General features: G+C 35.0%; 1 protein-coding gene across 1 annotated transcript in view; it reads left to right on the top strand.

The window, feature by feature from the left end:
- Window positions 1-27,760, top strand: part of GABRA4 (gamma-aminobutyric acid type A receptor subunit alpha4) — a 62,504-nt gene that overhangs the window by 9,336 nt on the left and 25,408 nt on the right. The window contains exons 3-8 of the mRNA XM_063107616.1: window positions 5,332-5,399; window positions 7,017-7,237; window positions 7,435-7,517; window positions 10,139-10,282; window positions 13,253-13,405; window positions 19,562-19,821. Coding sequence (XP_062963686.1) covers window positions 5,332-5,399; window positions 7,017-7,237; window positions 7,435-7,517; window positions 10,139-10,282; window positions 13,253-13,405; window positions 19,562-19,821 — 929 coding nt within the window. The remainder of the gene's footprint in view (window positions 1-5,331; window positions 5,400-7,016; window positions 7,238-7,434; window positions 7,518-10,138; window positions 10,283-13,252; window positions 13,406-19,561; window positions 19,822-27,760) is intronic.

Genomic DNA, 27,760 nt, shown 5'->3' with positions numbered 1-27,760 from the left:
ATACTGTTAAAGTAAACAGTGGAAAATGATCTGATACATTATTAATTGCCTTCCCACTTTCCCAGCAAGTTAGATAAATTAATTAAATGTGAGTATTTCCCCAAATTTAATCTTGCTGGTATTGCTGCTTTTTTTTCCCCAAAGACTATTGAAGATCACCTCATTTACTTTGTGTACTACCTACTATATTTTGAGGATTACCAACTATTTTCCTGTTACCAAAGAAGTAGGATTTTAAAATGAAAGATGTCTTTGATATTACACAAATACATGTAACATTATGGGAAGAAGTCCTTCCAAGCTCAAAATTATCTGGTTTCTATGTAATTATGCTCTTAGTAAGGTTGATTTGAACATCCTTAACAGTAGTATTAGAGAGAGCATCTCTAAGAATTATTCATAATTGCACAGCGACCATTATTCATTAACAACTGATTTATCAGAAACCTGTTACATTTAAGGCCTGGGTTTGGCTCTGGGAGAGGATAAAAATGTAAATAAGACACAGTTTTTGCTTTAATAGGAAAATATTTTTAGCTTAACTGATGTAGCACATGAATTCCATTATTTTTCCTTTGTGGGGGGTTTAAAATCACTACTGGCATAATATTAGGAACACAATGAAACACATTGTGTTTCACATTGGGTTTAAAATCACTACTGGCATAATATTAGGAACACAATGAATCACCTAGTATGTGCAAAGCACTATGCTAGTTTGGGACTTCAAAGAGGATTAAGATTTTGCCTTTGCTGTTAAGGGTAGAAAGACAGACCCAAGCAGGATGGAATAAGACTAAGAGTAAAGGCATAAAAAGTGCTGCTGGAACATAGTTTAGAAGCTCCTCATGAACAAAACAGGAAATATAGGTATAACATGCTATATACTAGAGATAAAGTTGAACATTTGCTTAAATAATTACTGATTTATTTTTTTATAATATAATACAGTGCAGTAAAGCTAGAACACACTTTGGAGATCACTACAAGAAGGTTAGAATTCAGGCTCTGGCATACAGTATTTAACCTCTGTGAGCTCAGCTTCCAGATCCATAAAATTCTCATGATAATAGCACATTTGAAGAGTGTTGTGAAGATGAAATGAAATAGCATATGGGAAAAGTCTAGTATCCTGACTGGAACATAAGAGATCTTCAATAAATAGTAATTATTTTATTTCTGCTTTTTGTTCTTTGGAAAAAACCCATCAGCTGTGAGTAGTTATACACACATGTGCCCCTACATCTGTCTGTTCTCCATTCTCCATTCCCAAGTTCAGGCCACCGTCATCTCTCAACTTGACTAGTATAGCAGCGTCTTATAAGAGCCCTTTTACTCTTGCCTTCCTGTTATTTATTGTCCATACAACTGCCAGAGTGATTTTTTACAAAATACAATTCAATCATATGATTTCCTTACTTCAAACCCTTGGTGCTCTGCCGGTGATTATGAGCTACAAATCAAACTTGTTACCACAGCTTATGAGCAAAGGCAGAGGAAGTCTGAATATCAAAGGGAGAAAACTAGGAAAAATAACATAAGGAAAATGATTAACCTTTGTGTTCACTTGCTATGGCTACTGTAACAAAGTACCATAGATGGGGTGGCTTAAACAACAACAAATTTATTTTTTCACAATTCTGGATGCATCAAGGTGTCAGCGGGGTTGGTTTCTTCTAAGTACTCTCTCCTTGGCTTGTACATAGCCATCTTCTCTTTGTGTCTTTACATGGTCTTCCCCCTGTGTGTGTCTGTGTCCTATTCTTTTCTCGTAAAGACACCAGTCATTTTGGATTAGGACCCACCTTAGTGACCTTGTTTTAATTCACCTATTTAAAGACTCTATATCCAAATATGTACATATTCCAAGGTACTGGGAGTTAGGACTTCAGCATATGAATATGGAGGGAACATAATTTAGCCCATAACAACCTCTTTATGCATCTCCACATCTTTTACTCATATTTATACAAGTTCTTGTCCATGTAGTTTTAACAACAGTCACTATAGCATGTATTATAAATGTGTTGCTTAAAAGAAGCCACTTTTCAGAATATAAGCTCAGGGGTAGATGCTCTGTCCAGTGCTTCCTGGTTTTCATTTTGTCTTTGTGGCCTTTTTTTTTTTTTTTTGAAATTTTTAATTTTTTTATATCTATTTAAAAATATTAAAAATGCTTCATGGAAGTTTTTTAACTTTTATTTTTTAGAACCACTTCTTTTTTTTTTTAATGGAAACATAATTGCTTATACATATTTGTGAGGTACAGACTTGAATATCAATACCTGTATACAATGTGCGATGATCAAACCAGGATAATTAGCATATCCATCCTTACAAAACGTAATCGTCCTTTGTATCCATTGAACCAATTTCCCGCTAAGCCCCCCTGCTTCCCCCCTGCATTTATCACTCTCTTCCTTCCTCACTTTGCTTCAGCCCCACTGGCCTCTTTTCTGGTCCCTGAGTACACGAAGGCCTTTCTCTGCCTCTGAACATCTCCCCTTGCTGTTCTCTCCACCTGGAATCCAGTTCTCCCGGCTCTTCCAATGGCTCATGCTCATCCTCCAGGTCTAGTTTAAGTCAGTGTTTCGAAGAAGCAGCTTTAACTACAAATCGAGAGTGGTCTTTTCAGTCTCTCATTCTCTTACCAGCCTGTTTTTTTAAAAAAATTTTTCTTTTCAATCTTAGCAATGATAGCATTCTGTCATTTAACTTCTTTCTTTAGTATTTATATTCTGACTCCTTCAATACCTTGTTATCTCCTTGAGGCAGAGAACTCACGAGTGAGTCTTCTTTGTCACTGTGGTATCACATCACCTGGCATGGAACCTGGCACACAGACAGTGCTCACTCAATAAATGTTCACTGAATGAGTATCTCAACGAAGTCCCTTTACCAATCATATGTTTTTAGGATCTCACTCAATCTCAAAGATCTGTACAATCATATAAAGTAATGTCACAGACAAATACTGAGGTTATAATTCTGCGCACAAAACATTTTTTAAGAATCATTTAAAAAGTATCATGTTATGCAAGAATTTGAAAATGCCGTTATCATGAAATCATAACTACAAGAATTAGCATAAACCCACACGCCTTAAAAAAATCTATAAAGAAAAATATCATTGGCCTAATCTCTCCCTAGACTCCCTCCACCGCCTTGGAATAAAAATTTTGTATGTTTTACATAAAATAGATTTATTGCTATTTATGTAAAAAGTATATTTTATTTGTATAAAATATATGTGTTTAATATATTTATATATCACATATTATATATTGTATTTTAATATTAAAACATTAATTTTTTAATTAAATTAAAATGTTAATATTTTATAGAAAACAGTGTTGTAAATACTATTCTAGAAAACAAGAACACTGTAAATTACAGTGAACAGCCTCATCTATGAACTTAGACATGTTACGTTGTCAGGCTCTACCTTACACCTACTAAATTGGCAAATCTGGGGCTGGGGTCTAGCAGTCTGTACTAACAAGCCCTCCAGGTGATGATGTAGTTAAAGTTTGAGAACCACTATCCTAAACTGATCTCAAAGTAACTTGATTTCTCAAGGATCTTGTTAAACAGTCTATTTGACAGGACATAATAACCTTTATTGTTCTGAGTACCTTATTTCCCCTTGCCCTGATTTGAAATGGCATAGTGTTTCTGCTTTTTAATACTCTTGCAATTAAGAAACTAACAGAGTGATTTCTCCAACTTGTGAACCTATTTGAGTGAAATCACAGTCTTCTAGGGTTCAACACACACCTGTATTACTATTAACTATTCCTGGAATGATTTAGCTTTAATGAGACTACTATTACCATGTTGTTGTTGTTTCCAATTTCCCATTAAAATAAAAAATTAAGTAACTTATCTGATTTCTAAAGATGTCATTTTTAAAAATTTGGTACTTCAAAGGCTGTATTTTTCCTAGATACTTATTGAATAAAGAATTTTATCTTCCTTCCTGAAACTTTCTTTTGTGGCTCAATCTTCATCCCTTAGAGTGAGAAACATTTGGATCCATTTTTATGAGGATCACTTTAGACGTAGGGCATCAAGTGATACCACCTGTTCTTTGCCTTTTTTTGGTATATATCCAATTTCCCAGCCAGTATGCAAAGGAAATATTCCATCTTAACAGCAGATGTTATTCTTTCCAGTTATGGACCATCTAGCCTTTGCCCATAAAGCATTATAAATCATCCCCTAAGGAATTTTTATATTTTATTAGTAATAAAATGCTATATGATCTATAATAATAACTACTATCATTATTGAACACATTATGTTCTAGTGACTGCCACAGGTGATTTACATATATTATCTCTGTTAATATGCATTAAAATCTTTACTCTTGAGGATTCATGACTTCACCATTGTCATACAACATGAGGTGTTAGAGCCAAATTTTAACTCCAGAATTCCTGATTTTAAGCATCAGACTAAGTCCAGATTGTGGCAATATTCCTCTGTCTAAAATCTGTGTCAGCCATATTGCCATCATGCCTTTCTCTTCTTCCAAAACACCTCTATACTTGTTTGTGAGCCAGTCTTGTTTAGAGGAGAGAATCTCAGCAGTGGCCATTGTCAGAAGCAGAGGGAAACTAATATGGAATGAGTACTTTCATGACAGAGTCACTGTGTCTAGTGTCTCATTTGAGCAGTTTCATTTGATTTCTATCAAAATCTTGCCTGAAAGGTGTGGTTGCTGCTATTGAGGGGTTAAGTAACTCACCCAAGATCACGCTGTTACTAGGTTGCAGAGTATGAATACGTGTGACTTATAGGAGAACTTGCTTTTGACCCCAATCATCAGGGGCTGGTGTGCCTTTTGTTAAAGGTGACAGGAATCATTTTTTAAGTTATTTACCAGTATCCCCAACTTTCCAAAGATGCATTCCTTACAGCTGTTAGATTTTTCTCCTCTTCACTCCTGTGGCCACATTTCATCTTTTTAACAACTCAGTTCTTTATAGAGGCCAATCAGATGATGGGCTATAAAAAAAAAAATCACAAAGGCTAAAAGCTTTTGTGTCTCTGCACTGACTGTTGTAACTGTGCCCACGGGTGATATATCTTTGAAAAACAAGGTTCCCTGGTAAGTAATTTGGGTTTCTTTGTGCCTGTATGTAAACACTGTTTTCTGGTTTTGTTGTGCTTTGGTCTACATTTTTTGTAGAGATTCATTATTTCATTGAAAATTTAAGTTGCTTGTAAAAATGTGGTATACCTATATTTACTCTTTAATTTTCTAACCCTTCTAGTCTGTAAAATTGGTAATTATTTTTTCACACTTATTTACTTCATACCTACTAGGTCCTGTTACGGAAGTGAAAACTGACATATATGTCACCAGCTTTGGACCTGTTTCCGATGTTGAAATGGTAGGTATCTGGAAAATTTAATGTACCTCTTGAGGTTTGAAGAAAACATGCAGAAAAGAAGGCAATTAATATTTATTTCACTGTCAATCACACAAAGCTAGAAAGCCAAAGAATGGCCTAATTAAGCAATAGTTTGTAAAGAGTAAGACATTGAACTTACATTTTATCATTAACATTTGAAGTCATTCTCAACAAAGAGAAGAAATTTTCTACTACAGTAGTCTGCCCTTGTCCTCAGGGGATGTAATCCAGGATCCTCAGTGGATACCTGAAAACATGCATAGTACCAAACCCTCCCCCACCTCTATATATATATAATGTTTTTTTGTATGAATACATACTGTGATAGAGTTTACTTTATAAATTAGTCACAGTAAAAGATTAACAGCAATAAGTAATAATAAAATAGAACAATTATAACAGTATACCAGCATCAGTACTCTTGTGCTTTGGGGCCATTATTAAGTAAAATATGGGTTACCTGAACACAAGCACAGCGATACCAAACAGTGAGTTTGATAACCCAGTCAACTACAAAGTGACTAAGGGGTGGGGAGCACCTACAGTGTGGATGTACAGTACAGAGGGATGCTTCATGACATCCCATGCAGGACAGCACAAGATCTCATCATGCTGTGCATGGTGCACAATTTAAAACTTATGAATTGTTTATTTCTGGAATTCTCCATTGAATATTTTCTGACCTCTCTTGTCCATGGGTAACTGAGACTGTGGGTAGCAAAGCCATGGATATGGGGGCACTACTGTACACTAGTACAGTAGCACATACTTGGGTGTATAGCACCCATAGCACAACCTTGGGTGTAGGTCTTTGTGTTTGTTTAGAAAACTGCTGAGGAGGTGAAAATTAGATATCAGAATTAGTTTTGGTGTGAACTGATTGTGTACACTATATTATATTCCTAATTGCATTTATTGTTTCATGTTGGCCCAATTGCTTGCTGTCTGTCCCCTGCCCCTCACCCCCTTTCTCTCTTGCTTAAAGAGCTTATAATACCAAGTGCTGGTCAAACAGAATTCATCCATTCAATTGTGCTATCTTATATCAAATATATTTAGCTTACATGACAGGGAAACTACTTCACTTTTTTCCTTATCCCTAGGCTCCTAGTGATTAGAAATCCTTGGGTTATCTGATTAATTTTAATAAACTTTGTGGAAATAAAATTTGTCTTTTATGTATTTTATTTTGTTTTAAAGAAATGCCTGCAATTTTATCCTTCATTATGCAATGATATTTGCTCCACATTAACTGATTTTTTTTCTTTCTGGTCTAAGGTAAAGCACGACTTTAATTACCTGGTGCTGGAAGTTTTATTAAATTACAGTCATTATTCTTGAATGATTAGTATGCATAGTAATTGATTTCTTTTAAGAATATAGGAGATGAAGGTATCAAGATGGACATAATATACTCTAACTGCTGAGAATCTTTTTGCTCCATTGATTTAAGATCTTTTCTGCTTATTTATTTTGTTTTTATCTGGGGTAGTCTTTTTTATGAGTGAGAAAGAGGCTAAAATTTAATGCATTTTTTCCTACATATTTATGTGTAGTCATCCGTGATTTGAATATGTCACAAATGAATTTCCCTAGGAATACACAATGGATGTGTTCTTCAGACAGACGTGGATTGACAAAAGACTGAAATACGATGGCCCCATTGAAATTTTGAGATTGAATAATATGATGGTAACAAAAGTATGGACCCCTGATACTTTTTTCAGGAATGGAAAGAAATCTGTCTCACATAATATGACAGCTCCAAACAAGCTTTTTAGAATCATGAGAAATGGCACTATCTTATACACAATGAGGTAATTATTTTTTTCTTTTTCCTTCTTCCTTTTTAATCTTATTTCCTTTCTTTTTTTCTTTCTCTTATTTCCTTCTTCCCTCTCTCCCTCCTCCTTCCCTCCCTTACTTCTTTCCTTCCTTCCTTTCCATTTCAAATATCTATAAAATTATTTTGAAGAAAGGGTTGATTTTATTTAATTGCATTTTTCCATCGTAGACTCACCATAAGTGCGGAGTGTCCCATGAGATTGGTGGATTTCCCCATGGATGGTCATTCATGCCCTTTGAAATTTGGGAGTTGTAAGTTACAATAAAAATGCTGTTACCATTTATGAGTGCTTCCTACAAGCTGATAGTTATACTCGTATATGATTTTTCATAATTCAGCATTTAAATCATTGTCCATGAAAATAACAATCCAAGGTTTGATTTTTAGGAAACCTTTTATTAATTTTTTAAAATAAAGAAGTAAAAACAACCCTCTTTCCTCCCCCAAAACCAAAAACCTATTTGTACAGATAGATTAGGTAGGTTGCGTCATAATTAATAGGTTGGTGGTCAGTGGTGACATTTAGGGACCTCTGAACTCTATCTGTTGGTGGTTTAACACAGAAAGTGAAAATGAAAATGATTTTTTGTTATTGCTTTTGTAATTTAACAGTTTCTTTTGCAAGCAGTGTCCTTTATGGCAGGCTTTGGAAAAGGCCAAAGAAAGTTCAGGGCTTCCCAACGTGACACAGATTAAAATAACATAAGCAGCACTGTTAGCATAAAAGTGGCTGAAGCATGACAAAAGCATAGTAGGAGGTATGTTCTGAAAGAATATAGTGCCTCATAGACCACAATAAGATATTTGGATTTTATCTAAAAACTGTGAAGTCTTTGGAAGATTTTACAAAGGAGTTTGGCATTCCTTGGTTGACACTGCACAATTCCATCTGTTTCTCTAGGGAGCGGTTGTAGAGAGGCTGAAGTGGAAGCAAAGAAGAGCTGGAGGCTGTTGTTTCAGTACAAGTGAAGATGGTGGTGGCTTAGACAGGATGGTCCTAGAGGAGAAATTGTGAGACAGACATGTTTGGGATATTCCATAGAGATGAAGCCAAGAGGATGGGACAAATGGATAGGAAAGAATCTGAGATTCCTTTTCTCAAGCTCCCTTCTTTGAGATGGTAGAAAATGTGATTGCCTCTTCTAAGGTCTGCCTCAAATATTCACTTCAATCAGAATCCACCAAAAATAGATGTTGGCTTTTACTATTGCTTCAGACTCTTAGTTGCACTGATTGTGAAACCATGGCCTGCTATCATTGCTCATTGCTTAACTTGATGAGAATCAGCAGTCACTGTCTTTTTATAACTCCTAGTAATCACAATGTTCAGTGGGCTAACTTGAAGCTAGAGAGAGTCATTTGCTCCCTGACCAATGACTTAATGACAGAAGATAAAAACAGAAAAATACATAGACAGTATGGATGATCTCATTGTGGCCAGAATTAAAATCCATTTGTGCTGTAATGGTTTAAATTTTACCCAAAGTAGTTCTTATATAAAGGAAGTCCTTTCTGCTCCCCATCCCCCCTCCAGTTCTCATAGAAAGCACTCTTCAGAGTGTCTTGAACATAGCTGGTGCTCAGTCAGCATTAGTAAAAATAAAGCACATCTTGGAAGCTGATGTATTTGATTGGGAATTAAATTAGAAGTGCATTATACTCAGAAAGTAAGGATCCTTAATTACTGTCAAAAGAGAAAAAACACTATTTAACTGTTTACAATTTACAGGAATGAGAAAAACCAGGAAAGAAAAAGATTATACTAGCAAGGTAGGGTAGCCAAGAGAAGAACACCTGATTTAAAATATCATAGACTAGAACATAGTATACGGGGGCTTTAAATGTAAAATAAAGTGTAAATATTCTTTAGGAGACAAATGCTGACACATAATTATGTATAATGCTACAAAAGCCTCATAGTTTGTTTTGCAAGGCTGTTTGTAAAGATAGTCTCCCTAAGTACTGATTCCTTTCATAGAATTTAACAATTCCATTGAGGACCTACTGTGCTCTAGCCATTTTAGGAAGGATTGGGGGTGGTGGTGACACACAATTCATTTTGGTTCTTTTGAACTTACTTGTGTGTGAGCCAAGCTGTCTGTTCTGGGTAGACTGGTAAGCAAGCAGCTGGTCTCCAATTGCACTGACTGCAGAATAATAGAAAATGGGCTTAGATTGCTGCTGGGAGGGATTTGTTGAAGATGGAAGGGAAAATGTCCTGATCGTAAGAGTTTAAAAGTAGTGGAACTGGTTGTGTTATTTTATTCCCTGGAGGGCATTACAGACAGCATAGCCAGTTGTCACTGTAGAATGATTCCCAAACACCATGAGTACTGCCCAGAGGCAGAGTCTGGAATAGGTGACCCCTGGAGAGCTCTCCCAACAGTAGGATTTGTTTTTTTTTTGTTGTTGTTGTATTATTATAGGCAGCATCTGGTACTCTTCTAAATGGCAAAGCTGTATTAGGATGGAAGAAGTCAGTATTGGACAAGCACTGGAAGTGAGTTAGAAGTGAAAGAAGTAGGAGGGTGATAGCATTGTTTTGGGGGGGTTAATATATCTGCTTTTCAATTACTTATCCTATTAGCATGGAGACATATCCAAGTGTATTGATACCTATATAGCATTTTAGATGCTTCAGTTTTAGTCTCTCCTACTCCAATTCATTGGCATAAAAACAATAAATCCTGTTGAGTTGCAAGACTATTTACTTTTTATAGTTTCTAAACCTTAAACATGTTTGAATAAATCATAACGACTGTAATTTTCACTTATTCCATTTTTCTTGAATGTGTAATAATCTTAAGTGTTGACCACCTGTTCAGGCAAAAAGGGAGTAGCGAGTCTAACCACATTCTATACTCTCATTCAGATGCATATCCGAAGAGTGAGATGATCTATACCTGGACAAAAGGTCCTGAGAAATCAGTTGAAGTGCCAAAGGAGTCTTCCAGCTTAGTTCAATATGACTTGATTGGGCAAACCGTATCAAGTGAAACCATCAAATCAATTACTGGTGAGATGTTTAATGATTAAAGTCAACATGCTACTTGGCATTAGCAATAGAGTTTTGTTCTGGCTTTTTCATTGAAATATATAGTATTTTCAGGGGAACAACCAAAAATTTCCAGAAATAGAGTTGATGCATAAATCACAGCTCAGAATTTTTTTATTTATATTTATAATCTTAGTTTAAAAGAAATTCTGAGTTGGTGAGATGTGAGAAATGAGTTGGTTTTCTTATTCAGAAATAATAGTGATCAAATATATTAAAACTATTCTCAACAAAATTATGAGGAAGGAAGTCCGACCCTGTTTTTTTGTGTGTGTGCTTTCCAGAAATATTTTTTTATCTTGCCCAATTTTATGGTGCTACCTTCCCCCTTTTTTCCAAAGTAAAAGCAAAATCTAATGCTTAATTAAAAAGTATATTGAAGGTATATATTAAAGTTGTCACATGAGTAGGTGGGTGTTATTATTGATGGTTCTTGGTTTGTATTTGCTTTTGGAATGTGATGGAAAAAATCATAGGATCTAGTTTTTATCACAGTTAATGGGGGAAATTGTCTGATTATTGCTTGTCCAAAGATTTTTCCTTATATACACATATCACCAGGGAAAAACATTTTTTGTTTTGATGATAATTGTATTAGTGCATTTGGGCTGCTGTAACCTGGGTATACCATAAATTGGGTAACTTACAGACAACAAAAATTTATTTTTCACGGTTCTGGAGGCTGGGAAGTCCAATATCAGTGTCCGATTCAATGTCTGGTATGGGCCTGTTTCCTGGTTTGTGGAACAGTGCCTTCTCACTGTGTCCTCACATATGGACCCTCCTGGGGGATCGCACTGGGGCCTCTTTTATAAGGGCTCTAATCTCACTCATGAGGGCTCCACCCTCATGATCTAATCATCTTCTACTACCAAAATCCTAATATCATCACATTGGTGACTAGGTTTCAATATAGGAATTTTGGTGAACGACAGATATTCAGATGATAGCAATAGTTAAAATTTATTCATTGGTTGCCATCTGACAGGCAGCATTCTAAATTCTTTCAGTGTATTAACTCATTGAATTCTCATAACCACCACTGTGAAGTGGATACTATTACTATCTTCATGTTTCAGATGAGGAAGATGTAAATACAATGTATTTAAGTAACTTGCCTGAGTCATACAACTGATAAATGGCAAAACCAAAATTCAAACACAGGCATTTTGACTTCTGAGTGCATCTTCTTAAAAGGTTCTTGACTGACATTTCAGAGTGTAAGGACCATGTTAGAAAATGAGTAGGTGGAAGGTCTGGAACAAAGGTTTGAAATGATGAAGTTTTTTGTTTTTTGTTTTAGGAAAATATTGATAAAGTAGTGATGTGAAAGGATGTGAATCTAAAAGAATCAAACTCATAGAAGTAGAGAGTAGAACGGTGGTAGTCAGAAGCTGGGGGGGAAGGGAAACATGGAGGTATTAGTCAGAAGGCATGAAATTTCAGTTGTACAGATGAATATGTCCTAGAGATCTACTGTACCATATAGTGCCTATTGTATTGCATACTTAAAAATTTTCCAAGAGGATAGATTTTAAGTGTTCTTGTCACACACATAAGAATAATGATAAAAAAAAAAATGGGAGAAAACTTTTGGAGGAGATGGGTATGTTTATGGCATACATTGTGGTGATGGTTTCATGGATGTATACTTATCTCCAAACTAATCAATTTGTATATATTAAATATGCACAGCTTTTTGTATATTAATCATACCTGAATAACGTGTTTCAAAAAATAAAAATAAATAAAACAAAAAAGGGAAAATTAATTATGGAGAAATAAAATTAATACATGAGGTTTTGTAAAAAAAAAAAAAAAAAGCCTACTGTCTCCTCTATTAAAACTGTTTTGTATAAATCCACACACTATGTCTTTTTTCATGAAATCAATGGCTCTTCTCTCTTTTAAATTCCCATGATTATTATCTTCACAAAGCCTGACATGACTGCCATCATTTTTGGGAACCCCATTTCCCATCAATTATGAAACTTTGCAGAAACTTCTAACAGGGCACTTTGCCTCTCATCTGTCCAGGAAAAAATATTTTTTGAAAGACATTTGTTTTTTCATCCTGCAAGTGGGATTTGAAACATATCTGGGAGGTTTCAAGGTTTTGGGACCTTGGGCTTCACAGTCTGTAAATAAGGCTACTGCTTCATAAATAACTTTGTTGATATGTACCTTTCAGATGTAACAGTAAAAATCTTTATCAACAGCTATCAGAAATCTTATCATTCGTTTCACTTATTAGATTTTTAGATTTCTAAATACCAATAAAACATGCTTGAACTCAAGGATGTTATATGTTCCTCTATGTTATACATGTCTGTATTTATCTTCATATATATAACATTTAGAAATACAGCTCTTTCCTAAAACTAAGGCAGCCTCTCTCTAAGCTTGGGTGTTTATGTGAAATATATATGAATGAAATATATTTATGTATATAAATTTATACATGTATTTATATATAAATAAAAATATATTTTTTGTTTCTTTCCAAAATGAAGCTTTGTATTTTCATATGTATTCGTGTGTGTGTGTGTGTGTGTTTCCATTTTATTCTAGTGATTTTCTGTAAAAGTTAGGTTTAAATTTTGCTTTTAGAAAATGCTGAAAGTGAAAGCTAATTGCTTTAGCAATATTACCTTCAAAATAGAAAGCACTGCAAGAATTTTTTAATAAAGTTATAGCTCAGTTTATTAAACTGCTTAATAAACAGAACAAAAGTGTTTTTCTGTATAATGATGTTCAGTATCATTTTTCCTCTACTTAGGAAATTACATACTTTTCAATGTTTGCATTGCTGTGCACAAAGGATTGTTTCTTTTCTTAGAATACTGTTTGTTATTCTGAAATATGATTATGAAGCCATTGAATAATTGCCTGCAGAACCAATAACACATTTTCCTCATGTTTTCTTGTCAGGTGAATATATTGTTATGACGGTTCACTTCCACCTCAGACGGAAGATGGGTTATTTTATGATTCAGACGTATATTCCATGCATTATGACAGTGATTCTTTCTCAAGTTTCATTCTGGATAAATAAAGAATCGGTTCCAGCTAGGACTGTATTTGGTAATTGCAATTCATTACTTGGGTGTTTTTGTCCACATTACATTTTGATCATGATTCATGGGACTAGCCCTTAGAAATTTCTAAGAAAATATTAAAGACTCACATATCAGGCTGTACTGAATAAAGAATCATATAAGCTTTCATTTTTATCTAGCCAATACAAAGTAATAAGGCAATACAAAGTAAAGGGAGATATGGGCAGTCCTTCCCTTCCTCTGGGGCCAGGCATGAGATTTCCCTTGTTGAAAACCAGGCAGGTGAAGACTAAATGTGAATCTGGATTTAATTTCACCTTTAGTGATATTCTTGGGTTCCTAGCATAATGCTGTGTAATTGAATTAAAATTATATTTAGGTGTTAAAATGAAATGCACTGGGAGCTTAAAATAAAACAAATAAAAGTTATGGATGAATGAATATGAAAGCCTTAGAATAATTTGGCTTTTAATGAAGAGGAACAAAATGCAAATAGTTTAAATGCATTGAATTGGAAGGTATGATATGCTTAGTTTACAAGCTCATCATTATATTCTACCTCCGTATCTTTTCTTTCTAAACTAACTTCTTTTTTCTTTTTGTTTTTATAGTGGCTACACATATACAGTTATCTGAACCACATGAAGTCCAGAACATATGACTTTTAAATTTTTATAAGTGTTAATAAGTCTTTTACATATCAGTCATGCTTTTAAGTAGTAAAATTAGTTATGATTACATTTATTTAACTTAATATATTCCTCTATACTTTCTCTGTTCATTGTGAGTAGCAAAAGCATTCCGTGGTGGGATAAGAAGGAAAATGATCAGAATTCCTCTGGAATAGAGATATAGTCCTCACAAGAGATGTCAATTTCTCTTTGCTTTTCTATTTGGTAGGATCACAGCCATGGTATAATAATATCCCTTATCACACAAGAGCTGAAGGGATGCTGGTGAGAAGGAACTGGAGGGAGTGGGAGTTTTCCATCCTACCTCCTCATCCTTTTAGAGAACTGCTGATAAGGGTGTCTTAGTGTCCTCAATGGACCTGAAATATCCACTGCAGATACATTTCTTCCATAAATAGCCACCGTCTCTTTAATCTTAGGTTTGCCCAAGAAAGTATTAGAATCATACTGGAGAGACTCATAGAGGGTTAATGGAGGCAGGGTGTGATCTCAGGAAGGCAGTGAGCAGTTTTAATGGTACTTACCTACTTCACAGAGTTATGAGAGTTCAATCAAAGAATAACTGCACATTGCAAGTGTTGAAGAAATTTTAGCTATTAAATACAGGTGTGAAAATGAAAGAGAGAGAACAACGAATCTAAGCTTTGGGGGCCAACAGGCTGGGGGTTAAAACCCAAACCTGCCACTTATTTTCTTTATCCATAAAATTGTGATAATTCATACATCTCTTCCTCATAAGCTAGTGAGGATTTAAAGAGTTATGTACAACACTCAGCACGGGGTACCTGGAGCACTTAGTTCATATTAGATATTCTCTCCCATACTTTTCTTACTTAGGGGAGATTTATTGTGTTCTGACTTGGCTTCCTTGATTTTTAAGTGTTTTAAAGAAAACATATATCTTCCTAGTGTGTACTACCAGGCACTCTGCTAAGTTTTTGCTCTTCATTATCTCATTTAACATTCGCATGAACCTTGGTCTTTGCACATCATGTTTAGAGGCAGCCTGACCAGGATGGAAATCTCTGCTGAGGCTGAGCACAAGATCACAGTTCCTTAACTTTTCCTAGTACAAAAAACATTAACATTTCAGTATCATTGAAAATTTTTAAAAAGCATATGTTTCTACTAGGCTTTAAAAATAAATAAAAATCACTTGAACACATATTATTCTATTTTTTCTATGGTCATAAAGAGCTTCTAAAACAGAAAATATTGGTCCACCATAGGTGCCTCTGGTGAAGAGGTGGGAGTATCACAAGTGCGGACTCTGGAGACAGAAAGCCTAGGTTCTAACCCCAGGGTCTACTTCTTATTAGCTCTGAACCCTTATTGAGTTACTTCTTCTTGTTTCCTCATGTGTTAAAGCAGGATGAATGGTTGTGCCTAACTCATAATGTTGCTATGAGGATTAAGTGAGTTAATTTGGATTAAAGTACTTGAAATAGTGCCTAGCACATAGTTAATACTATTTAAGTGTTATTTATTAATAAGGCATTCCATGCTGCCCTCTACTTAATTTATGAATCGCTGCTTGATACTGTAATGTGAATGTCCTTTGTATTTTATCATTTCTGTGATTGGTTGATAAGCTTTAAATGCTTTCTTGATTGATTACAAACTGGCAACTGTTGTTCTGTCTCACTTGTCCCCAAATAATAGAAATTTCCAATGCTGTGGGGAGAAATAGCATTGATTACAGCTGTACTCAACCAACATCTCCTATCAAAATAAGATAGTATAAGGAAATTAAGTAGCATGTAGCAAGGATTCTAGTATTGTTACTAGTGCCAATGATGAGAGGATTTGCCATATACTGTTGAGGTCATTTTATTTAACCTTCACTATTATTCAGCAAGGTAGGCATTGCTATTTTTTTTACAGATAAGGAAAATGGCTTAAAGTTATGAAGAAGATTGTATAAAAGTCACACAATTGTAAATTGTGGACCGAAGACAATTTCTGTCTTACTTTGAGAACTCAGCCATTCTGTCTTCTTAGGGGGTATGGGGATTTGGGGGCTTGTCGACAATTCCAGAGCTGCTGGGTAAGATAATATGGATATGTGCTGAAGATATTTTGTGGGTAGGTCTTTTCATTTGAAATTTGTTCCTGTTTTGTGCCCATGTGCCAAGATTTCAGTTTTAGTTGAACAGGGAAATATGCCAGTGCTTAAGTCTTCAAAGACCTAAGACATATCAGAATGGTAATCATTAGACTATCACTGAGGGTCTAGGATGGTACTTTCATAGGGAAGTTAAGTTTTAAGTATTTGGGGGCATTAGCATTCTATTTCATATGAAATTTAAGTGAAAATAATTCTAAGCTAATTTTTTTTCTTGCCTAATTCTTATTTCCCTCTTCACTCATAAGGAGAGATCATGCAAAAACAAAACCAAAAAACATTAGCGTAAATATGAGGAGCCAAGTGTGCTAAATTCTCTCCAAAGGCCTCTATCTCCAAAGCTGTATGCCTGTAAGTCTTCTAATTATTCCAGTATAGCAAAACATTAAACATGAGTAAATGCCAGCTGGCATATCTAAATCATTGCTATTTCATTTTCTAGAAGTGGCCAGCCAAAAATTCACTCTTGTGTACAGTCTTAGCCTACTCTTACACATCCTCTCCCAGCTTCTGGGCCAGCCAATATGGTGCATATTCAGCATTCTAAATGCAGGGACTGGCATCAATACTTGAATGTGTCAAAAAAAAATTATGGCTTTTAAATGTGTTCAGGGTAGACATTGGCTAAGCCATTTACAACAGATGTATTGTTTTCCTAGATGAAGGAAGAATAAATTCTTCCCTGAAAGGTTGGTTCGTATTTGCTGTTCCCTGGAGTTTATTGAACTAAATCTCTACCTAAAACCAGGTGTAATAAGCACACCTCTGCCATCCTAGTGCTTTCCTCAAATTTGAACACCAAGCTGAGAGAACTTTTTAATGTCTAAAGAGATGGCAACTTTTAAACATTTTGCTGTTTACTCGGGCTACTTTCCTAATTTTGCCAGCAGTTACAGTATAGGAACCATAACATCTGGAGGGCTATTCCACAAACTTTGAAATCAAGCTGATTCAAAATAATGAAAGAGAAATGGAAAGTGGCCACAAATCCGGCATTTGTGTTTGTCAGCCTCCATGGCATCATTTAACTTATGAACCTGGAGGTTTATCTCCCTTAACAACAAGAAACTAATTTGTGGATTCATAGCTCAATAATTGCATTAGTAATTCTGTTTGCTCTACATGAAAGAGTGATTTTTTTTCACATGACAGTAGGAGATGGTGAAGACCATTACTTCTGATCTGCAGGAAAAATCGGTCTATTATGAAAAATAAGTAAAATGTTTAGAATAATATGGGGAATCCTAAGTTGCTTATATTTGAATTTTAGAATCCTTTTTGGTTATCACATTATGGTCTCTGTGGAATTTTCTGAGTACTGAGTAATATTCTTATTTAGACTGCACTATTTATATTTTATTTCCAAGTGCTTTCATCATAATTTCTGTGACATTAGAGAAAAAATACTGCTCACATATCTAAGAAAGTTGTAAAAATTTCTGAATTCTTAATAGCCTATTAAACTTAAATTGTTATGAATAAGAAAAAAATTTGATTGATCTTCAAACTTTGTAGCTAAAATTTTTCAAAGTAATTTTTCAGTTTATTCATATGTTTCACAGCCAGCATGGGAATGGTGTCACCTTTCTGAGAGTCAAACTGGAAACCTCAATGTTCTACGGTCTCTTTCTGAAACAAAGTCCAATAAATTCATAATATTGCACTTTCCATAGATAGATAAACACTATGCCTTTGACCAAACAAACTCATTTTAAAATCTATTTAAACTAATAAAATTCTAAAAATACCATAAAATTTTTTAAAAAGGAAAGACAACCAAATCCTCAAATGTCTCTACATAGTTTATGGAATGTTTTTCAAAGATCTATAGCTTATCTGCTACACAGTTGCTCCAATTTTTCATGTTCTGGTATTGAAGATTGAGAAGAGGAGTGGAATTCAGAGAAAATGAATAGGTGAGGAAGTAGAAAAATGAGTTTTCATTTCCTGTGCATTTATCATGTGTCTGGCACTATGTGAAATATTATGGTAAACCTGAAGAAGTATGAGACATGTTTGCCCTCGAAGCTATGCTCAGTCGAGTTGTGGATACAAGGTTTATATTCGAGGGACAGTTAGGGAACAGTACTAGGCAGAATACAACTAAATGCTGAGTTGAGGAGACAATGTTATTTTTCTGAAATCAAAACATTACTATTTCTTTATGGTTGCATTGGCCTCACTATCTCTATAGCTGAACATGTATTATTTGCCTTTCAGCTGGGGATTGGCATGAATTGGAATAAACAGTTTAGATGCCTTCATCATTATCGTCATCACCATCATCATCATCATTCCCAAAGATGTGGGCGTGTCAACTTCAGGAGCTGTCTAGGCATTATATAGAATAAGTTCAAATGGAGGTAGTAAATCCCCACAGGGATTTCCAGGCTCAATGAGATCATATGGATTAGACCGATAGACATAGATGCAGAAAGGGAGAACTGTACACATATTAGCATCCTTAAATAACGCATTGCTCTATAGCTCCAGTGGCAAGTGGAATTTTTCTACTGAGAATGGTGACTGACTTTTTTTCCAGGCTGAGGAGAAAGCTTTCCTGGAGGTGGTGCTTCAGAAGCCTGTTGATAGAAAACAAGTACCTCTGTTCTTTTTGCAGATATTTTCCTGCCAGCTGTGAACTGATGGGTGGCAGACATACAGTATTTTTAAGGCCAAATTTCTCTAGAAATATACTTTTATATAAATTAGGCTCCTTCATGACTAGAAAAATTATTGTTTTATTTCAATAGATAATAACCAGTTAAAGATAGGAAAGACTTATTGATAATTTGTGCTTTTTTCTGGCAGTGATTCTGAATAGCAGTGGGCCACACTTTCCCCAGTAACTTTGCTGCTCCAGTTTAGGAGGAGAGTGCTCCCAACTTCCCATTCCTAGCTGAGAATCACTGCTTTCATGAATCACTCTTCTTACTAGGTTTGTGTGTTGAGTTCCTCAGTTATGTTGGCTCAGGTTCTAATATCAACCCGCTATACACTATATGATATATACTATCTGCTATATACGTACATACATATATATATGTCTTATATACTTTTAATCTTTATAGAAAACCCAGTAGGTAGGTACCAAATTAAGCCTAATGAATTTCTCAAACTTAATCCAAGTCACATTGAGCCAATGATTAGAAATACTGGGATTTGAACCAGTGTGTCTCACTCCATAGCCTATTATAATTTCACTAAGTCACTAGGATTTGAATCCTCCATCAAATATGGTTTTTTTTTTTAATTATTGTAAGCTTTGTCAACCCCATCCCACCTAATCTCCTGGGGCTTTTTGTTTGTTTTGCGTAGGAATTAATGGTAAGGTGTTTTGTCTCTTTGCTCTTTTGCTTTGAAGGAATAACCACAGTCCTCACCATGACCACACTAAGCATCAGTGCACGGCATTCTTTGCCCAAAGTGTCCTATGCTACTGCCATGGATTGGTTCATAGCTGTCTGCTTTGCTTTTGTATTTTCGGCCCTTATTGAGTTTGCTGCTGTCAACTATTTCACTAATATTCAAATGGAAAAAGCCAAAAGGAAGACATCAAAACCCCTTCAGGAAATTCCAGCTGCTCCAGTGCTGAGAGAAAAGCATCCTGAAGCACCTCTGCAGGTATTTGGCTTAATCTCCTTCAGTTTAAGCTTTAACCTTCTTGGTCCAATTTGTGTTGCCCCAGGGAAAAAATGAGAACTTGAAAATCCCAATGACCATTTGCAAGTTATTTAAAAATTTAGAAAAATGTAAAAGGATACTTATGAATTTAAACTTTAAAATGGGATTGATAGCTTAAAAATAAAGCAGCTCTCAATGAGCCAGATGTATCTGTTTCAAACTTTCTTTAGGAATTCAAAGTTTTTGACAGAAAGGGGACAAATCTCATGTATACTATTAAGAGGAACCCGTGACGTCTTTGAGTGGGTTGGAAAGGCATTTTAGTTGAGTTCATTGAACAATGTGCAGCAGTGGTTCTTAACATGGCCCCATGTTAGAAATACCCCATGGGGCTGGGTGGGGCCTGTATCCTTGTATTAAACAAGAAAACAAAACCAGTAAGTAAGAAGACCCATAGTTGTAGTTGATGTACGTCTAAGATTGAGAATTCTTTCCTGAAAGAGACAGATCTAAGAGGATGTGGAAAGCCTAATAAGAACTACTGTAATGCATATTTAGCATATCAGTAACTGTGATGTGTAAAAAAAAAAAATTTAAAGTGCCTTTTTCCTCATGAAGTACAATTGTACAAAAATAGCAAGACCTTCATGAAAATAGGAAAGCAGCAAAACAAATAGGCAACCTCTCTCTCTCTTACTCGTTTACTCTCTTTTCTCCTCTTCCTTTTCCTCTTCCTCTGCTACTCTGTTCTCTCTCTCTCTCTCTCTCACTCTAGCTCTCACTGTCACTCTACTCAGCTTGTTGCTTGAGTCAGCAGACAAATGTCCGTGGTCACTTACACACAGCCTATCATAGTTGCCACAAATGGTAGTCTACAACTCCTTTTTTCTACATGTACTCAAATCAAAGTGTGTAGAAATCATCAGCTGTATTGTCTACAGGTGACAGCTCAGTTCCTTCATTCATTTGCTCATTCAGTAAATATGTATTTAATGCCAACTATGTGCCAGGATCTTTTTAAATTCTGGGGATAAAACCCCAACAAAACCCCAGCAAGTATCCTGCTATGTGGAGCTTATGTTTGTTTGTGTCGGGCGAGGGACGGGAGGCAGACAATTTTTAAAAACTACAAATAATAAAACAGGTCATGTGTTAGATGGTGATAGTGCTCTGACCGAGCTAAAGCACTAAAGGTGGGCAGGAAGTGCTAGAGCAGGGTGAGAAGAATGTGATTCTGTTCTCAGAGAGAAGATGACACTTGAACAAGTTAGATTAGGTCTCCACCTGGCAGGCGTTAAGTGGTCAGGGTCCTGCAGCTTGTAGCTCTGCTCCTGCAAGGCTCTGGGAGCTGGTCTCTAAGAAAGGCATGTGGGGCCGAGCCCGTGGCGCACTCAGTAGAGTGCAGCGCTGGGAGCGCGGTGACGCTCCCGCCGCGGGTTCGGATCCTATATGGGACTGGCCACTGCACTCCGTGGCTGAGTGCCGGTCACGAAAAAGACAAAAAAAAAAAAAAAAAAAAAAAAAAGAAAGGCATGTGAATAGGTAGGAAAACAAATGCCTTGCCACTAAGTAAGTTTAGATAGCTTATATTTTCCTCTAAATGAATCCATTCTATTGTGATTTTCAAAACTATCAGGATGCATTTTGCATACTATTTTTAGTGAAAAAATACTCATTGAGTGTGCAGTTTTACTCTCTTTCCCATTCTGCATAGGTAAACTTAAACTCTGCCTTTTATTGTTATTTTATTTTGCTTTGCTTTATTGGTTTGAAGCCTCGATAGACGAATTCTATTTTGTGGCTTCTTTCAAAAAATCCAACCTTGGATTTATGTATTTTTTTGACTGTTTCTGTTTTATAATGATTGATTCATGATTTTATTTTAATTCCATCTTTCTGTAGGTTAATTTTGTTACTTTTTTCTAGCTTCTTGAATTTACTTCTTATTAATTTATTTTCAGTTTCATATTTAATAATAAAGTTTCCTTTATTATGAGATTTCCTTTTCATATAGCTTTAACCATAATTCATAAGTTTTGATATATGATATTATCATAATTTTTTGCTAAATATGCTATAATTATGTTGCTTCTGCTTTTCTTTATGAACTAAGAATTATTTGAAGATAACATTAGAAATTCCAAGTGGGATTTTTTGTTGTTGTTGTTTAACCCCATTGCTAATTTTTAGTTGTATTGCATATATTTAGACATAGTACCTACACAGATTTGAATGTTACAGATATTTTCATTATGCCCTAAGTTACACTAAAAGCTTATAAATGTTTGATGGCAGTTTGAAAGGAATTATTTTTAGTTATTAAATTAACTTTATTAAGGACATTATTTCACCCTTTTAATAAGTCACCTCTAGTCTTCTTGATTTTTCAAATACCAGGAAAGTCATGAAAAATTCTGTTACTAATATTATGAGATTGTGCAATTTGTTTTCATTTTAAGTTTTTGTTTTATACATTTTGATGCTATGATATTCAACATGTAAACATTCATAATGCTCTATTTCCATATCAGTCTATGTATTTAATTATAAATAAACTTTTTGCTTTTCTCATATAATACTTTTATATTATCTCATATAATACTTTTTTAAATAACAATCAGAGCAAAGCTATTCTGCAGAATTTCCAAAGAACCAATAATCTTCCATTTTCTCCCTGAAACATATCTCTTGACTACAGCAATTGCCATTGCCAGTAAATGCTTGGTTGAGTTTATCTGATTGGTTAAGTCCATTCTGATTCAGTAACTGCTCTTTACAGCACGGTTCACTTGCTGTGTGCACTTGGCATATCCAAGGTCAAGATGGAATTTGTGAAGGGCACACAATCACGCAATTTAAGCATTGGGAAGGGCTTTAAAATAAGTGTAGTCAAAATATGCATCATATGCTTCATGTCCTACACAATATATGACTATGTGGGTGTAATAACTTTTATCTCCACAGCAGTTTACTTGAAGAATATCTGTGTTCTAAAGACAGTGATTAATGGATTGGCCCACCCAGCCATTGGATTCCAAATCCCTGCTAGAGTGCAGCTAGATTTGGAGTATCAGTTGTCATTGAAGGGCTTCAATATCAAGTTCAACTTTGAAGGTTGAGAACACATTAATAGTAAGGGAAAGAGAGAGAGGATAAAAAAAGGATAGATAAATACGAAAAAAGAAATCAAGAAGGAGAAAGTATGTTAGCAAAATTTTACGACATATTACTAGAAGGAAATATTCTAAGAATCTTATAAGGTTTGGAGTTTCAGTAGAGCTTCTAATCAGACAGATGGAATTTGCCTATTCAAATATGTGTTCTAACTTGTACAGCCATTTACTTATTTAAATGATGCTACCTTTCGTTAAAGTGCGTTTGAACCTCTCATTTGAAATTGCCTTCAGAGTTTACACATTGGCAGTTCAATAGTCCTTTGGGTATGCTCACTAGTAGCTTGATTCATTGTCACCATACATGATCTATGGACTGTTAATGGCCTGGCAAAGGCTTGTGGTGACCGTTTCTATTCTTTGGGAATTAGAAAGATTATGGTTTATGGAATATTCATGAAGCAAGGAGAAAAGGCCAACTGGCAGAATTTAAGAGCAGCTATGCATAGTTTGAGTATGTCTTCAGGCATCTGAGGAGGCAAAGCAGCTGCTTCTGCTCATCATTACCTTGATTCTGCCTTAAATATTTGAGTTGAGCTTCATTCCTGTGATTCTATCCTTCCATTTCCTATTAGCTGTTAGAGTGCCTAACAAGTACTGATGCCCGTGTTTAGATGAATAGAATGGTTTGAAAAGTAAATAACTATAGAATTAAAAAATGGAAGCTTTCTTAATAAAATAATATTTTTAAAAAATCACTTGAAGATATATTCTTTAGTTCTTGTTCAGCCACACAGTATGCATTAATGTATGTATACTGTATCTTATGAAAAAAATCCATTGACATAATGACAGTGGCTAACATTATTGAGCTCTTATTTTGTGTCAGGTATTATGTGATGTGCCTTACATGTGTTACTTAATTTCAAGCTCACAATAACTAGATGAAGAATCTGAGGCTGGCAGTTGTTAGGTGATATATTCAAGGTAACATGGCCAGAAAATGGTAAACTTAATATTGAAATTGTCAGCTGTGCCTGAGTGCAGAGCTCGTTCTCTTAATAAATTTAATTTATGATAAATCTATAAAGAATAGACATTAGAATGTGTCTGTATATGTATTTATACATGTACATACAGTACATGTGTGTATAGATATAGATATTGATATATATAAATAATGATCAGTCCAATACAGAGTATTTTTGTTCATATTTCTTTAAATAAATTACAGTAGCATAATATTCAAATGCCTTTTATGTGCCAGTAGTAAGAGCTTTTACAAACATTTTATCTATAAGCTAATTCTAGCAATTTATAAAATATGTTCTATTTTTATCCATGTTTTACCAATGAGGAAATTATTATTAAGGACCAAGTAATCTGCCCAAGGTACCTATCTAGTAAGTGGCAGGGCAGAGACAGCAAAACCCTTCCCTTTAACCTTCAAACCTTAATGAATGATTAGCTATGTTGGGTGAGAGAAATGGAGGATGAGATGGATGGTGGTGACATCGATCACCAGGACAGGACAGAGGAATGAAGCATGTTTAATGAAGAAGGGGATAGGCGGAGATTTCCATAGCAAGCCATTTTCTCCTTTCCCACAATAATGACATCTTTCTTTTTTCAAACTGCAAGTGCATACTTCTCCACTGCATGCATTCACTTCCCATCTGTCTAATTTCTTTTTCTCTTTGTTTCCATTTCACCATAACTATTCTTCATGGACTTTTCAATTTTAAAGTATTCATGGATTCTTACAAGGCTATTTGCAAAATTAAAGAGCTAATTGCTCTGCTTAGTGTCTTTAAGAAAAAGATGATTTATAAAAAAAGAATATATAAATAATTCAAGATACACCTTGGATTCAGTAATTCAAGTGCCCTCATGAGAATCTCCTTTTTAAATTATCCATTCTTCAAAGTCAAACTCTAATCTTACTTCCCATATGGGGCTCATTCTGACTGAGCTCCAGGATCTCAAGGACATATTTTCAAGGATCCACATCTATAAAGTGGGAGTAATAATAGAACCTACTGGAAAGCTCTATAGTAAGAATTAAATTACATCCTGCATGTATGTAAAGTACGTAGTTCAGGCCTCAGTACCCAATAAATAGTGATTATCACTGTCTTTTATTTCTTTAAGCATCTTCAATATTTAAAGTATGCATGACCTCATTTATCACTTTATAATATCCTGTGGTATTTTGCTTAAATTTTTTCATGTGTGATTGCCATATTTACCTAGCTAGATGGTGAGCTCATTAATAAAATGCATTATAGCTTCATTTTATTTTCCCAAACAGAACATAGAATAGTGCTTAACAATTACAGCTATCTATTGATTGATTATAAACCAGCTATAGGAATCAGACAATAGGAAATGTGGTACCTCTAAAAAATCAATATATTTACCACCAATTTTCAAAAACCTGTGTCTTTTTTGGAAAAAATAAAATTTATTTTCTTCCTAAAAATCACTGTAAACACCAGGCAGTTGTTAAGTAGTGAGTTACAGCAGGGTCACTGTAAGCACTTAGGGTGGCAGATACTCATTTTTAGCATTCTGTGACACACCTGTAGCGATTGAATTTAGCTAATGGGCACAAAAAAGAACTGAGAAGGACACTTTGAAAAAACAAAGCAAAACAAAAGGCCTCGGCAAGTCTACATATGCAGCTGTGCATTGTGAGGAAAGAATAGTTTATTGTTCTTTGATCATTTTAGTCATATCACTTACACAGATATCAGTGACTGTGAGTGACACCAATATTAAATTCAGTGATTTCCCAGTTGTTGATAATACACAAGCACCATTCCATTCCTAAAGGATGTACAAACTAGATCAATTTCAGATTTTTACTTCAATCATTTTCAAAACTCTTAGAAATGCTGTTCTTTAAATAGTTTAAGCTAACATGCAAAAATGCCTTAGTTTTTCATTTGTCCTTATTTCTTCCATTTCTTAACTTGGTTTAAAATCTCTTTCCTTGGCAGTTGAAAAAAGACATGAAGCATTACTGTCAGTTCATTTGACATTTAGGTATATTTGTGACAGAAGTTTAATGACAGTCTTTAAATCTTATATGAATAAGTGCATCTCCAAATGCATACCTTTTAAGTATAGAATGTTCTATAGTTAGCAATGCTCTTTATGCAATGAGTGATTGTTTAATTGCACAGTTACTAAACTGTATGATTTAAGTGTCGGGAATACTAGAATTATGTTTCATCTCCAGCCATGTTTTTTGTTTGTTAGTATTGTTATTTTATGTCATGTTATTTTTGTCAGAGACATGGCATGCTAATACATGAGAGCAAATTTCAGCTAGCCAGTTAACAAGCATTTACCAGGCAACTGTTATGCATCAGTCACCATGCAAGGCACCAAGGATTCAAAGACCAAACCTAGGAACTTCAGTGTAGTGGGAGAGACAAGCTATTAATCTTGTGAGTGACTATATAGTAAATAGAAATATGATCTGAATATTGGTTTTAGAAAAATTCAAGCATGTGCATAGTAATGTGAACTTACCCTTGAAATTTTTACTGCTACCTTAGACCTGTCTGCTGAAACACCAATCTCTGTATTCAATTGTATGCTGGGAACCTTATATTTATGGATATGGAACACCTGTTAAGCATCAGTATATTGGGGATCTGTGCTTGCTCCCTTCAGAGATGTGAAGGTAGTGGAGAGGACAGATATTCTGTAAAGCAGAGGTAGAGGGGGTAATGATAAATTATGTCAGAGAGAGTTAAGCTGAAACTTTAAATTAGTCTTCGAAATGCAAAAAGTGACAAGTTAAGGGCTATTATTCAAAATGACAAAGGGAAAAAGCTATCAATTTTAGTAGCTTATTGAAATAACATTGTGCATATTTTGGTAGTTGTTGGTAATAATGTCACATGGAAAGAAAAGTATCAATATTAGCATTATAGTTAAAATTTTAGGCTATTCCTTCCTCCAGAAGGGCAAATACCATCAGTTTAGTGCTGTGTTAGGAAAGCTGGATATTTTAGCTAGTGTTCAAGGAAGGAGTAAGGCATCTTGTCAACTTAGTATAATACAGTAGTGTGTGTGTGTGTGTGTGTGTGTGTGTGTGTGTGTGTGTGGTTTATAGATATAGATGACGTAGATGTAGATTAATGGCACATGGCACATTTGTTCATTTATTTTATGTGTTCTCTGTTTACAAATATCACAGCAAATGAAACTGTGAAGTGTATTTGGTATTGCATTTAGAAAGGTAGCATGTTGTCGTCAGCAGCATCATCATCACATCATTTATTGAGTATCTATTATAGGCTACATATTGTGCTAGTTGCTTTACATGTGCTATTTCTAATCTTCCTAATAAACCTCAAGATGAGTTGTGTTGTCCTACTCACAATTTTATGGTTGAGAAAACTGAGCCTTGGTGAAGTGTTTTGGTAAGTTGACTAGATCATATGTGTATTAAATGGTAGACTTGGATTCGAACCCTGTCTGTTTGGCATCAGAAAGCTGGATGCTTTCAGATGCATGGTCTTGCCTCTCACCTAGAAATAACTGCAGGCAGGCATTAAGGGATTTTGTCTCTACTCTCAGTTCTCCCGTGTGGCTTTGCTCACACCACCTAATACTTGGGTTTCCATTTCTCCATCCATCAAATAAGGAAATTAGGCAAAAATATACCTAAATTCCCTTCTAATTAAAAAATCTTTGTTACTACAAACTCATCCACTCTCTGTAACTAATGTAAGTTTACACTTTTTAAATTGTGCTCATTTTAGTATATATGATATATCAAGAGCTGACTAGAGGGAGGTTAGTTCTTT

The sequence above is a fragment of the Cynocephalus volans genome, chromosome 9 (genome assembly GCF_027409185.1).
Source record: "Cynocephalus volans isolate mCynVol1 chromosome 9, mCynVol1.pri, whole genome shotgun sequence".
Taxonomy (NCBI): domain Eukaryota; kingdom Metazoa; phylum Chordata; class Mammalia; order Dermoptera; family Cynocephalidae; genus Cynocephalus; species Cynocephalus volans.
Note: the sequence above shows the minus strand (reverse complement) of the source record. Positions and strands in the feature narration are given on the sequence as shown.